Source organism: Phodopus roborovskii, unplaced genomic scaffold, assembly GCF_943737965.1.
Source record: "Phodopus roborovskii unplaced genomic scaffold, PHOROB, whole genome shotgun sequence".
NCBI classification, from domain to species: domain Eukaryota; kingdom Metazoa; phylum Chordata; class Mammalia; order Rodentia; family Cricetidae; genus Phodopus; species Phodopus roborovskii.
The window spans coordinates 2,605,001-2,620,808 of NW_026126415.1; the positions used below are offsets into that span (position 1 = coordinate 2,605,001).

At 41.1% G+C, this 15,808-nt stretch overlaps 1 protein-coding gene across 1 annotated transcript in view; it reads right to left on the reverse strand.

Annotated features, from left to right (window-relative positions):
* Itga1 (integrin subunit alpha 1) overlaps positions 1-15,808 on the reverse strand; it is an 84,744-nt gene that overhangs the window by 44,991 nt on the left and 23,945 nt on the right. Inside the window, exons 7-8 of the mRNA XM_051183058.1 lie at positions 6,973-7,121; positions 2,607-2,757 (exon numbers count right to left, since the gene is read on the reverse strand). Of these exons, the coding sequence (XP_051039015.1) occupies positions 2,607-2,757; positions 6,973-7,121 (300 nt within the window). The remainder of the gene's footprint in view (positions 1-2,606; positions 2,758-6,972; positions 7,122-15,808) is intronic.

Genomic DNA, 15,808 nt, shown 5'->3' on the forward strand with positions numbered 1-15,808 from the left:
TCTTATATCGCAGATGAAAACAATAACAGGAACCTATTGGGATCTTTCATTCAAGGGTTTGGTAGCTTGTTAAAAATGTTTTCTTTGAAAAGAAACAAAAGTTTAAATAATACACATAATTTTAAAAATACATCTCAAATCTGTTGGACCTACGCATTTGAATGATGCTAATATTTGCCTGGAAGATGCAGTCAGAGCTAAAACCTCCTTGAGGCAGACATGTCAAAGTAAAGCATTTAATTCATTTATGTGAAGTATCATGTCTTTTATTTGAAAATATAAATGAAATGCCACAGGCCTTACTGATGTCTCTCTCATTTACATGTGAGTGCAATAACTAATGCACACCTCTCAGCCATTACAACCTAAGAGGAGAATCGAATATCTAATATGGGCTGATGGGCCAGTCTAACATTCCCCATTGACAGGGATAGAGGACCAAAAGCCAATTCATGCCCTCTGAAAACATTACATTTTAACGGCAAATGCTTGAAATTTTAAACAGGGGGCTTACAGTGTCAATATTTAATCCTCTTGCGGAGCTGTTTCCTGTCAAAGCACATTTCTGTGTTGTTCAGGATCAGACAGTGGGGACAAGATGGGGTAGGAGGGATAGTGCAGACAGAAACTGGGATAGAAGAACATTCCAGGTAGTAAGTGAGAGCCTACATTTGTGTGAGTATGTGCAGCATGAATAGACCCTGTGAAAGTCCTGAAGTCTTCCCGTGTTACTGCACAAATGAGAAGAAACAGTAACACAAGTGTCTTGCTTTCCAGCTTGCTCTCAAATAATAACTTGTGGTATAGTAGGGTCAAGAGACACCAAGTAGGAAAAGTTACAATGATTGTTCAGTGACATTTTCCTATTTCTTATTTATGTAGATTTCAATAGCAGTTTGGTAATAACATACCGATTAAAATGGGAAGCATTGGTTAAAATGACAATAGCATACTGATTAAAGTGGAAAGCACGTGCCTATATGGTTCTCCATGAAGGCCAGTGGGAATCTGAAATGTCCTTTTGACTAGATGAGAGACAATGTGTGCGTGATGATGGAAAGATTCCAAATAGGCAAAGCAGCTTAGGGCAAGGAAAAACTGACGATGACATCAGACACGATACAAAACACAGGACTCACTCACAAAGTTGTGCTCTGCCTTTGTCTTTACAAGGAGGCTTCCCTTGTGCTGGTTTTGTGTGGTGTGTGAGTGCTGAGTATGAAATGCTCCCACAAAGCAGGTGGGCGTCTGAACTACATCCTCAGCACCAACACTGTTAATTCTGATGATGCCTAACACTCTCTGTGGTTTGCATCCACTTAGGTTGCCAACTAGTCCTCGGGGGGGGGGGGAGGGCAGAAAAAAAGAGATCATCCTGCTACTTAGGTGTTTGAAACCAGTGAGTAAGCTTTGCCTTTACACACAGAAGAGACCGGGCATAGACTTAATGCCACTTGTTATTCACACATGTTTTGAGTGAAGGCAGGATCGCATGAAACTGTCCTAACTATGAATTCAAAACAGCTACGTTTTCACAGCAATAAAGAATTTGATAATAATTGGCAAACAAATATTTATAAACGTAGCACTAGGGAGAATGAGAGGCTAGATGTCTGGTGAATTTTTTTTTTTATATCTTATACCCCAAATAAAATGGGGAAATGTTTCATTCAGATAAAATCACTTTGTAACCAAATCATCTTGTTTCTAAAATGAGTGCATTGACCCTGTGAAGCTGGGAATCGTGGTCCTGGAGCTCCTTTCTGCGTATAAAGGCCACCCCGCATACACTTCTTACACTACTGATGCTTTTGAAAAGAAGATAAATTCATTGATTGGATATTGAAAATGAATGCAGCTAATATTTAATTGTTGTTTGTAAAGGGTCCAGGCTGAGTTCTTAAGAGTTTGGAATCTTTCCTCCTGGCTTAAAAAAAAAATCAGTTAATTAAATCAATTTTAGTGACCGAAAGAACAATTGATCACAGATGAGAGAGAAGCCCCCCCCCCAGACTGAAGGCACACTCTGGGCTAAGCTGTGGAATCTGAAAGGAAGGGCCAGATGTAGTCCCTGGGGGATTTTCTGAAGGCTTCTGAGCAAGGAGGAAATGGTTGTGAATTCCTTGAAAGGATCAGACAGGAAGAGGATGCTTCTTGTGTGTCTCACTGGCTACTGTTATTACCAGTTCTTCATGTGGTGAGAGAGACAGATAGACTGACAGACATAATCCTTGGACAGAGGAAGACACTGAAGCTCAGAGTAGTAAGAACTTATCCACTTGTCCCAGAGACAATGCAGCAAGAAAGTCTGTACAAAGGTATTTCAGCCCCTGAAACACAGTGTCCTCCATCCCCCCCCCCACACCCAGACTTCCATTCCGTTCTATTCTTAACACCTGGGAAATGCAGCAACCTGGGCAGCATAAAGCAGACAAACCGGGCTACAGGAATATCAGGATGATAATCAAATGCATCTTCTGATTCTGGCTTCTCAAATTTCAGGAAGAATCATTAACTAAGAAGCCAACCTTTATTGGCTGGTAAGTGTTGTCTGTCTCATGATAGCCACTGACAGTTTGCAAACCCTTTGCTAGCATGGTACTTACAGCTATGGAAAACCGCTGAATGTTTTCGTCCTCGCAGTCTTGGATGACCTGTTTCAGTCGATAGTTGTCATGTGATTCTCCATCAGTCACTATGACCATGACTTTTTTAACTCCCCTCCTGGCACCCCGGGCTTCAGTGAATGCTTCCTTCCTGAAGGAGACACAGACCAAAGGGAGGCTGATCAAACTCAGGCCAGAGGTGTACAAAACGTAAAGTCCTTCAAAAATACAGTGACTCTTCTTCATAGCCTGTTGCTTTCCTCCAATTTGACTAAGGACTCCACTGTCAGAGGCAAGAGGCACCATGATTTGATCTGCAATAGCTCCATAGGTATTGAACATGACTGCCCATTGGAAACACAGGTGCATTTCCTCCTTTGGAAGCTTTGAAGGAATGTTGTGACCGATGAACAGTGGAAAGGAATATTCATGTCTGCTGTCAGAAGTGAAGCCTGGACTATGGAGACCACAGAAAGAGGAATTCTCCTGTTATTCACTTACCTCCAGTAAGAACCACAATAATATAATCCCCCAACTTACACGATTTCTCATAACGTTTCCATGAAATGACGCCGCCACTCTGCCCCATATTAAATCTCTACTTGTCCTTGTGTTGAAAGCTGAGCCAATGCCAGTAAACTGCAACTACCCATCGCAATGGTTCCCACCTTGAAGAACTGTGTGAATCACTTCTCTTTAGTGTGAACCCGGAACACAGATTTTGTGTTTTCTTTAAACACTTAAACAAAGGTGAAGACGTATGCCAAACACGAAGTTTTGAAAGAAGCTTAGACATGAATAAGTTATGAGATTTAGTCCATTTTGCAATTCTGATTCCTTAGCGGATCACCCAGAGCTTCTAATTTTCTGAGAGATCAAGGTCGTGGCTGAACTTAATGAATATCAGCAGAAGGGGATGATTAGCAGTCCCTTCTTAGAGACATTCTGGTTGCTCTGAAACAGAGCCAACTTTACGTAACAGAAGAGCAGCCAGCCACAGAGCTGTCGACCCTTACCCTTCTCAAGTGCATCCCTTGAGGAGTCGGCACGTCTGAAACACTGACATCTAATGCCTTCCCTTAGAATGAGCAGCGGCATCCTCTCCATTGGCGTTTATCATTTTAAATATGCCAGGAAAGACACTTATTTTGGGTTAGGAGAATTCAGGATTTATGAGTGATAATTTATGCCTAGTTACAGGAATGAAAAATAAGGGGACATCCAAAACTATTATGAACAGAAGTGAATGAACTAACTGAAAATGAAGATAAAAGATTCCAAAACATCCAATATATATATTAAAAGGAATAAAACACAATCAAAACTGTGCTTTACATGTGGAAAATTGATGTATGAGAAAAACAGTGCCAGTATCAGTTTGGACTCTGTGTAACCCAAACTTGCCAGATTCTGTCTACAGATAGACTATCATAGAGGAGTGGGCAAAGCCCATATAAGGCCATGGTATTTCAAGTAGCATTTGTACAGGAGTGAAAGCAGCTACAACGATTTTTCCATTAGTTACAAATATTCATTCTTAAACTTCTGCCTTCGGAAAAAATGCACAGCTCTTTACAGGCTCAGAGCTTTGAGAGCAAGCTCTGACTTCCTTTGAATGTCACATTCAGTCAGCTGTTGATGGCACTTTCAGAATGCCTACACGTATGTACCCCTTGTATATGCAAGCATGCAATCCTATAAGCGGATAAATGCACAATTACCACAGCTGCTGTGTGTGTGTGTGTGTGTGTGTGTGTGTGTGTGTGTGTGTGTGTGCGCGTGTGTTCCTGTAAAACGTGTGCTTTCGAAGCAGTTTAGGGCATCCAGTGTCACAGGAAGGAGAGTGTGACCGTAGTAAATTACCTTTGCAAAATCAGCTAAGAGTCCACAGGCTGAGACTACTTGACACAAGTATTCTTAATATGAACCTAAACTCTTACAAACTTCCTGTGAATTACGTTTGGCTTAGGAGTTTGCCAGGTTTGATGATAATGACAGAGGGAAGAACAAGAACTGGATGAGACTGGAGAAGACACAGGGAATACAGCTTTCTGCATTTGTAAGCTTCTTCTAAAACAAAATTTAAGCAGAGAGCGATGAGATGGAGGCAGAGAAGGTTTAGTAAAAGAAGAAACAGCATGAGGCTCCACAGAGAAACAGACATTTCATTTTTTAAAAAAAATTATTGTGATGAGGTTACTTTTGATAAGGCAACATTTAATTGTGGTTTCCTAAAAATTCTTCCGTGAGGACTGGGGAAATAGCCCAGTCACTAAAGGTCTGACCTTATAAGCACGATGACCAAGTTCAGTCTTCGACCTGTTAGAAAGCGAGGCTGTGTAGCGGCATGCACTTGTAATCCCAATGCTAAAGAGTAGAGGACAGGCTCCAGCGGCTCCCTGGACAGTCACCAGAGAAGAGACCGCGTAGAAAGTGTTCAATAGCCTGTTAAGTGTGACGCCCGAGATTGATCTCTGACCCCGAGAACAGGTCTAAAAACACACACACGTGCAGACATGCACCTGTGTAACAAATAGACGTTATGGTCTATTTTCAAAATGAGGTACTGTCACATTGTTATTGAGGCGTGGTCCTAAGAGTTGCAGGCCTGTCTCTCTCCCATTGGCATCTTCTCGTCTCACAACCCTGAGTGTTAGAGGTTAAATTACGGGTCATCTGATACATGACTGACCTCAGGATCAGAAGAGTGGGGTGGGGTAGCCTTAAACCCCAAATGGTTTATTATGAAAAGCTTCGTGTACTAGCCTTGTATAGATGTGGATTTTAGGAGGGGAGCAGTTCCCGTCTACGGGGAAAGAGAAGAGGAATTTGGATGGGGGTTGTAGAAGGTTTTAAGAATGAATAACTTGTTCCAGACCAGCATGCTGGCCGTGTTTGTCCTGCGTGTGTGCCAGAATTACTTCCTGCAGAATATTGCAATAAAGACTGCTTCATTTTCATTAGCCTCTTGAATTTGTGACTACCTTACTTCCAACATGAGTACACATATACATGCCCATACACAGCTTATACAGAAATCCTATATCAAAAGCTAGAGATACAAGAATATGGTAGAATATATGCTGAGTAGACAGACTAAAGTTTAATACATTCATCGATATGCCCTAGAAGTTAAAAATAAAAATCAAATGGATACAAAGAATGTTGTCAGGCCTTGCTGGCTGGTCAGAGGTCATAGTCTATCATGTCCTGGCAGCCTTTTCCACAGTTCGATGACATGGGACTCTGTCTCCACCAGTGAAACTTCCTGCTCTCTACCTGCCCTTATCTGGAGAATGTCCCTGGGCCTGGAGAACTGATATCTGAAAGCTGTCTCTAAGCCAGATGCCTGATTTATCTCTAGAGTGACCCTTGGCAGAGATTCCTTCTAGAAGCCTCCTCTGCTGCATATATGGTAAATAAGACTTGTACTAGGAACTTTGCTATAGGACCCTGCTCCAACATACGATAGGAATGTGTCATTTAATGCAAATTATGGTTTGTCCCAGGCTCCTCAATCCTATATATTCCCTATACTGTGGAATAAAGCTGAGCAGATTCACCAAAGTCTCTCCCAAAGGGCCGTCTCTGTCATGTTTGCATGCCATTCATGGATGTCTGTCATTGCTTCTGGCCCTTTGTCCTTGTAGATTGATGGCCACCTGACCACAAGGATAAAGGGGAACCCTCACACAAAAATTAGTATTAAGCATCAGTTCCCAACAACATAATTCGATTCACTATTGTTGTGTTTTTAATTGATTCACCATCAGTTAGACTCTTGAAATGGAAGAGAAAGATAAGCAGGGCTGAGAGAATATATTACCATCTCATAGCAAATCTTTTTAATGTAATTTGAAAAAAAAAAAACGTGGCATTGAATATTGTCAAGGTAAACAATGAGTCAAATTCCAAAGGCAAAAATAGCTAGCTGTTGTACTGCATGGTCTTTTGCCTTTTCTTAGTTTTACTTTTTCTTTTATTTTTGAGATCACAATGTCATCATTTATTCCTTTTCCTCCCTCCAAATTCTCCCATATAACCCTCTTTGCTCCCTTTCAAATTCATGACCTCTGTTTTCATTAACTGATACATGCACATAACACATTGTCATGCATCTATGTGGTATATATGTATTCCTAAATATAAGCTGCTCAGTATGTATGATGTTACTTGCATGCATGTTTCAGGGCTGACCAATGGATACATCTACAAGACAACGCTGTACCTAAGGCTCAGGGAATGTTGCAGAAAAGGGGAAAGAAAGACAAGCCAAAGGATCAGGAACTTTCCTGTGGGATTTTCTCTCCCAGGAATCTCAGAAGCTACCCCATAAAGTCTCACCAACATGATTTTTAATCCATACCTGGCTGTGTCTATTCCAAGGGCTGTCATCGTCTGTAGACCACCTCTCCGGCCGATTTTCTTGGCTGCAACAAGTACCTCTTCTGTTGATGAATACTTATTGAGGTTGAACTCATGGGTTACATTTTCTCCATACTGTACAATTCCAACCTGAAATACCAAGCCACAACTGAGTCATGCATTTAGCAAAATTCCCTGCCCATTTTTCTTGAGTTTAAACATATAGGGCTAGTAGGATACATTTTAGATTCTTTTGAATGAGTGTCAGAATTGGTCACTACATGAAGCCATCTACCATGCTAGCAATAATTATGGCCCTATAATATTGCAAATATGAATGGTCCAAAGGGAAAAAAAAAACAATAAAACTGCCATTACTTTCTGTCTAATCAAATTTTTTTTCGGAATGACTCCAGTAGGATCCCAGAGCATACTTGGTTATATTTCAACATTTTTTGTTTTATTTTTTTTTATGACTGATTCATATTATAGCAACAAATTGTCCCATTTAATAAATGAGAAAACAGAGTCTTACAAACTAATTTCCTGGATGGGGATACAAGTCAGTGGTAAAAGGACTTGTTTCCCATGCGTGAAGCCCTGGGTTCAATCATCAGCAGAGAAAGGAAAACAAACAAAAATCAGACTCATGCTCTACTGTGAGGAGGTAGAAAAAAAGTCAAAACTTTGCCCATCCTAGCCTTCCCCGTCTTTAGTTTATCGCTAATTTCTAGTAATCAGTAGGAGACACCGAGTTACACTAGAGTAAATAGGCAAACAAGTTAACCGATAATATTTGAAAAAGAAATAGAGGACATTAATTCTCCCTTACAGCTGTTGAGTCTGTCACAGGTTAAGTAAAGGAACTGGAGAATGTATGTAATTGCTAGATGAGGCATTATAAGCTCAATGCACATGAACTCTTCCTATTTTATGTCTAGGATAAACTTGTTCCTCCACAAATGCACTTCTCACTCAATTTCTTTACTATACACCCCAAAACTTCGGGTTATTCAATTGGGATTTTATTTCCTATGGCAATTAAGGGTAGGATGTAGCCAACTAGTTACACAAGCTATCGAAAATGAATGAAGACAACCCATGACTCCAATTCAGGTTATTTCCTTGAATTATATTTAAATGATCTTACTACCCTTTTTAGATTTAAAATTATAGTTTCTAGTGAAAATACAGATTTAGATTATCAATCCTGAGAGATAGTGACCTCGGAAGGAGAAACCCATAAATATTTTGATTTTTGCCACCATAAACATGCACTATAAATTTAAATGAAATGCTTTCGTTACTAAGATATTCATTATACCTAATCCTAACTACCAAGCTTCAAAAAGGCTTCTATGGAAGTCAATTGTTCATGAATTTAAGACATCTCACTGAGATTTTTTTATTTTAATATTTTTAGTTAATTAAACAGGAATCTAAAAAATAAAATGAAATTTTCTCTCTCCTCCCTGTCATTATTTTAACAGTACTGAACATCCTCTTCTCTCATGCCTTTGACCTCCTGAGCTTTGAGAATCTTCCCTCTGGCTCATGACATCTCTCCTCAAGGGCTTCCTCTCTTTCATTCTATCATCTACAAGAGCAACAGTCTCAATTCTAAACTTCCCTAGCTGTGAGTGTCAGCTCATTTTTGTATTCTGTCTAAGCTATCGACAATCAGGACCTAAAATTCAAGACTAGATTCCATGGCATGATTACAGTAACCATTTAGTTGTAAACATCTAGCTCATTCAACCCTTTCCCCTTTACCAAGTCACCTTCCAGCTAACTTCCAGCTAACTCCGTGTGACTCTGCCATGCTGAATGCTGACAAAAGTCACTCTGGGTGTTGGTCTCCCCGATAAAGTCGTATCTATGAAACTCAAATGGGGCCTCGAATTTGAGCATCATCCAGCAGTCATAGAGCTTACTACTTACGGATGTGTGTACTTTGTTCCCACTTGTTGATTTCAATCAGATTTTCTGTTAAGAGCTGTTAAGGCTCACAGGAGAAAGTATTTATCTCTAGTGTTCTTAGAAGAAACTCACATGAAAGGGACAGAAGTCACACCAACCATCCAAGGCTGCCGGATGCCGGGTGAATGTTAGTGTTTTATTTTCACACCACACCTTACGTGCCTCAAACATTCTGCTCCAAATGCTGCCTTGTCTAAACGAGTTAACTTCACCCTAAAACCTCAAAATCTTGGTGTGGTGATTTGAATGAAAATGTCTCCTATAGGCTAAGATGTTTGAATATTTAGTCCCCAATTGGAGACACCGTTTGGGAAGATTGGGAATTGTCTTGCTGGGGGATATGGCACTGGGTTGACTTGGTGAGTTGAAAAGTCACACCATTTCTAGTTCATTCTCTAAGCTTCAAACCTGTGGTTCAGCTTCCTCTCCATTTACCATGCCTGCTTCTTGCTCTCATGCTTGGGCTTACTCCCTGGAGTCTTAGGCCAAGTAAACACTTCCTTCTGCAAGATGCCTTGGTTGTGGTGTTTTACCACAACAATGGAAAAGTAATACACTTGGTAAGTCAGAGACAAGTGCTTCCCATTGTATCATCTGTCTGTCTGTCTGTCTCTCTGTCTGTCTATCATCTATCTATCCATCATCAATCAATCTATATTCTATCCAACTGTAATCTCTCTATCTATTATCTATGTATCTACCTATCATCTGTCTATCAATAATCTGTCTATCATTTATCTGCTATCCAACTATCATCTATGTATCTATCATATATATGTATATAGATCATTTGTCATCTATCTAATCTGTCTACCATTTGTCTACCTATCAATCAATCCATCTATCAATCCATCCATCCATCTATTTATCTATCTACCTACCTACCTGTCTACTATCTATCTATCATCTATCATCCATTAGTCTTTCCATCTATCATCTATCTATCCATCTGTCTACAATCATCATCTGCCTATCTAGCATCAGAATCTATCATCTATCTCTTAATACATGTCTCACTTCGGCAAGCTTATTCTTTGTAATTTTTAAAATACAAGTGAGTTTACAGTGGTCTTTACCTTTCCTGTGCGCCTAACTTCTAACTGCCCTCCGAGAAGCCATTTTCAACTGAATGCCTTTGGGAGCCTAATCTGTTTTTCTTTGAACTTTTAAAGATCAGGAACTTCCAGGAACTTTTCTTTCTCTAAATCCATCATCCTCTCTTAGGTAGGGCCAGAATTCAGAGAACAGCAGCCTGGTACCTGGACTCAAGCTGTGTGTCCTTTGTCCCTTTCAGGTGGGGCTGAGGTCTGGACTCCACCTGAATCCACACCTGTACTTATCCACCATCACGACTGTTTTGCTTCCCTGGATCCTTTCTTATTTGTTTACAGGAAGTGCTTCCTTAATAACCCGTACCATGTGAATCCTCCCCCCCACCATCTGCTCCCGGGAACTGGGCCTCAGGCACCCTCTCTTCCTCCTTAAGGCCAGACCAGACACCACAGCTTTGAACCTCAACCCCAGCAGGGGTTGCTGTCACCATGGCCAGTCTCAAGTTCTGCTATGTAACACTGGGATGTTTACTGAGACAGTGCAGCCATCACATGTATTAATTCCCCACTCAAAACCTGCAATTGTATCTGCTGACATCACTGACTCTGAAAAAATTTTACTCTCACTTTAAAAGGAGAAGAAAAAAAATGTAATATTATTCATTGGAATGCCAGGTTCCGGGGGGGGGGAGTTAAAGTCAGTCAGTGGTGGCACACGCCTTTATCCCAGCACTCAGGTGGCAGAGGCAGGCGGATCTCTATGGGTTCAAGGACAACCTGATCTACAGAGTGAGCTACAGGACAGCTACGGTTAAACAGAGAAACACTGTCCGGAAAACCATTCAATAAATAAATAAAAATTAAAATCAGAGAGGGCACCACGTATACACCTCTATTCTCCCAGAACTGTCCCCCCACTCATTCTCGAAGATTCAACTCTACCTTCCTTAGCTGTCAGCCCAGCCTATCACACTGGCTTCGCCCTTCCCCTTCTGAGAGCTCAGGGGTCAGCATGTCTGCCCCGCGTTCTTCTCAATCGTGCCGTGTGCAAAGGGCATTGAAGTTCCCGGGGGCTGGCAGGGTAAAGATGTCACTATGTCACAGCTTCTCATGTCCCTTTATCCCTCCCTGCCACTGTGTTTTTGCTCACGGTTGACACTCAAACATTCCTAGTAGATGACGGTAACCGTGCCGAGAAACAAGTGGAAAGCTGAGACACAAAGAAATACTGATAGCCAGTCAAAAAGTGGCACATACAGTGTAGGGAATGAGAAGGAAGGGGAGGTAACCTTCAGGGTCGGGTGATGGCCAAGGTTACATGCATATTCCCTTAGAAACCAGACAGAATAAAGCCTGCTGTGGGTCTCCATGCGGAAAGGGGGCATTCATTAGTTTCATCCTAAGAGTCAAATACATACACGTAATATTATGCTGAGTGCTGGTAAGGACCTATTCAGTATAGACCAAGATTAGCCTCTAATTTACGACAGATGAAACAAATCCAGATGCGCATAATGTATATGGATATGCACATGATGCAAGTTGATATGAAAATTGAAGATAAAATGAGCCAAGCAATGAAGACAGGTCCTGGAGGTCAAGTGGATAAAGAAGGGTTCATATTCACCACTTCGCAATGAAAACCTTGGGTGATGGCACGCGCCGGTAAAGAGTTTAAGTCATGGGGAGTAAAGCAAGGACGATGGCTGAAAGAAGCAAGTGAGTTCAATGTGGACATTCTTTAATGGAGAAAGGCAAGGGAACGCTGTATTCAGGGAGAGCAGATGAATATAGAAACAGTGGCCCCTGGTTCTATAGAGGGATGATAAAAGTCACAGGGACAGTCTTACTCAGAGACAGTTGGGAGGGTCGTGGTTGACCTCAGGGAGACATGTTTGACCCTCTTGATTAATAGAGGGGGAAGTTTTCTCCTAATTCTTGCCTCAGTTGTGGTCCTCAAATTCTCAAGCAGAGTGTTTTGAGTCTGTTCTCTTTGTGTTTGGTGTGGAAATGTTCCAATCACAGAGTGAAGAAAGACACGATGCATTTTAATTTTACTTAATGGAATAATTACTTGAAGTACATACCCAATACACTCTAAAACATAGTTTGGAAAACACTGCTGTATAACACTTTAAAGATCAATGTTCTCACCCATGTTCTATTGGTGAAGCAGTCTTCAACATGCAGCTATGTTTTTCATCGTTGCTAAGCTGATGGTTGTTTTTGCTTGCTTCAGAGCAGAAAAATAATTCTGGAGCTTTTTCCTTCCCGCTCATGGCACCTAATGTAATATTTGATCAGCTAGACGCTTTAAAAATACCTGCTGAATTAGAATCGATGAATCGCCCAAATGGTTTCATTTCTTTCACAGCCAGAGGGAAAGAGTCAAGGGACGGCAAAGCACGCATTTTTAAAGTAATAGACAGGAGGGCGATTCTGATGACTTTCGTGAAACACACTCTCATATAAGGTTCTACTGTGTTTCAAAAATAAGAATGGAATTGAGGAAAGAAGAACAGTTAAACGTGGTTATTAAGTATGCCAAGTCCACACTTTAACAGGGTTTTCTTTAAAAAAAAAAAAAAATGTGTATGTGCTTGTGAGTATAGTGTCTGTGGAGGGCAGAGTCATCAGATCCCCTGGAACTGGACTCAGAGGTGGCTGTGAACCACTGTGGATGCTGGGAATCAAACCTGTGCCCCCCTAGAAGAGCAATGCATGCTCTTAACCACTGAATCACCTCTCTAGCCCAAAGTCAGAGAAGTCTACTATTGCCTTCTGTTGTTGGGTCTCTTGCCTACATTTTAATACTTAGGTTGGCCTATGTTTACAGGCTGTCGTTCAGTAATTTATATCATACCAGCTGTTTCTTTAGGGGAGGGATGATAGGGAAACATCCATGCTTCAGTGAGATGCGTAACTGCTTAATATTACGAAAGATCGGTGTTTGTTACCTGACCCATATGTGCTACCACCAATGCCCTGAAACAGGATTTTGCATGATTGAGTCATGCTACAAATGTGATGATTATATGTGCTGTGGTTGGAGCTATCTGTCAGCACAAACCTGCCTGGAATTGATGGTTTAAGTTAGGTTTAAGCTTCTGTCACTATGAACTGGGACATAAATATGACTGGTTCAAAGACAGATGCTCTCATTTACTTGACTGATGGAGAGGTCCTAGCAAAGGGGCATCTTTGACTAGCCTGTTGCTTGATGAAAGAGGATGCAATGAAGTCAGTCCAGGCAGAAAACTTGCAGACCACAGTGATGACAGCAAGTATTATTGCATTTGTGGTCAAGGGGCAAAGTCTATAGGACAAAATACCGCTGGGACAAATGGGATAAGATGAGTAGATACTTTCTAAACAAGAATGAAACATTGTAAGCCCACTGGAGTTTCTCGTACAAGTCTCTCCTAGCCCGGGGTTCAGTATGACCTCATGAAGCAGAGTAAAAGAAAGAAGTCACTGCAATAATGGTTTCTGTTTGCTTGTTTTACTATGGGAGAAGCTGCCAGGATTCAAACTAACAAACAAAAACATGAGTAGCCTGTTTATATATAAAAAGCTACCCTGTATCATCCCAGAAATAAAAGAACAAAGACACACAATCTTGCCATCAAAGAATCTCAGACATCCAGGAGAGGCAGACCCATAAGACAAATAGAAATGCTATGAAGGGATGAGAGCCATAGATGAGAGCAATATATGGACCACACACATGGGGAAGGGTGTGATAATCCAAGGAAATTGTACGAAAGTGACATTGGAAGGAATCTAAGAAGTCCAGCTGGCACACAGGGCTGGATGGTGGAGGGCATTCCAGACAGAGGGAGTATGAAGAGTCTTGCACACTATATGCATGGAAGGGCCAAGGAGATTATGAAGAGTGAGTGAGGTGAGCATCACTAGGAGAGGTAAGATACACGGAGAATGGACATGGCCAAGTTGTCAGTTGCCTTTAAGTGCCCCCGAAGGGCTTGTACATTATTTGAAGGACAAATAAAGGAGGTATTTAAATAAGGAAATTTTCTGGGGAAAGAATGGGGAAGAATGGAGACCAGGAAACGAGAAGGTCCATCTCTGGCTGTTTACCACATTCAGACATTCTCCTGATTGACAAGGCAATGGGTGCAGGGCTCACTCAGGATTCCTTTTGGGCATAAAACCAGTGAATCAGGTGCCACATTTAAGGCTTCTAGGAAAACGACTATAAAATGTGCAGTAAAAAGAAAGATAAATAATATTCCTAAAGTTTAATTAATCTCTCTCTTTATTTTGCCTACTTCAGTGCCATTCTGCAGTCCTGATGGGAAGGATCTAGACATCGTTCCATTAGTATATTTCACTTTTGTATCGAGCATCACAATTTACTGGTTTTATTTAGGGCGATGCACTTGTATTCGACATATTTACATCCGTCCCATTTATTATTCAAAACAATGTTACGCTTAGGTATTGAGGACCAATAAGACCTCCATAATGTTTAATCTGTCATATCTTTTATGGCAAGCTACAAGTATTTCAGGTTTGTTTTTATGGGTGGCTTTTGAAAAGGCCTTTACTCTGCTTTAGGTAAAAGGTTGGTTGGCAAAAAATCCCTTGACTATGTTTGCAGAGTCCTAATGGGGCCACGCAAAAATACAGAGGGAATTGTGAGTACCTCATTAAAGTGGTGTCTCTATCATTCTGATGCACTTACCTAGTGTGTACAAATTGTTATATGACAACGCACAAAAGCGTTTTTCTCTGTATCTCCTCTTCTTTCCCCTATCTCCCTTTTGAAATAAGTGTGGTGGTTTTTGAGGAACTTTCCATAGCTTGAGACTTCTTCGTTGTTTGAAACTAGTAAGTGATGACTCTGTGCCTGCAGAAATGAGGCATCACCAATCCCTTCATCCAATCATGGACACTGCAGAAAGCAAAGCCTCACAGCCTGCAACCTTCCTTTCCCTTTAAGATGTATTTGGGCTGAAGGGCTTCTGTTGCCCACGGATGAAGAAAGAGATGACTGAAGGCTGTTCTGATTCTCAGTTTTAAGATGTCTGACTTTTTAAGGTACTGTATTTTAATTTAGATTTCCCATTAAATCACTGTATCTGCAAGTTCCAAGGGGAAACAAATCAAGGAGCAACCATTCTACTTGGCTCTATCTTGATTAAAACAATGTCAAGACAAAACAGCAAAGTTCACTGGTAGTTCAACCTTTCTCCTGCCTCTACTAATAGGTCAGTGGCCTATCATTGAGGAAGGGGTGTGGCATGCTTTTCCTTTATTGGCTTTTCTGCTTGTTTCACATAGGTTGTTAACCACCATTTCCAACCTTTCCAGACACAGAGTTGGGAAGATAAATTCCTCCTTGAATGGTACTGTCCTAGGATGAGCTGGCGTCTCATAGCTGTCTATGGATTTTTGGGGTCTCTTGGAAAATTCGCTTTATTAAGATGTCTCACTACATTTTCATCTGAGTCACCTGTATTTCACGTCCTCGGGTCATAGTGACAATAGATACCTTCTCAGCAAATGCATTTACTCACTTCCAGAGGCTTTCAACAGAGTACCTAGCCTGACCTCAAACTGGCTCTTGGTGAGCGACCCACTTTGATCCAGGGGAAACACACACATCCTTCACTCTAACAAATTCATGGAATGGACCACAGATCTCAGTACAGATCTTTACTTTGACTCGACTGACAGTAGCTAAACACAGTTCTTGGTGCCACTGGTATCTTGGGGATTAATTAGTTCATTGTGTGTTGCGATTCTATAAACAATTCACAACTACTGTCGAGCTTAGTG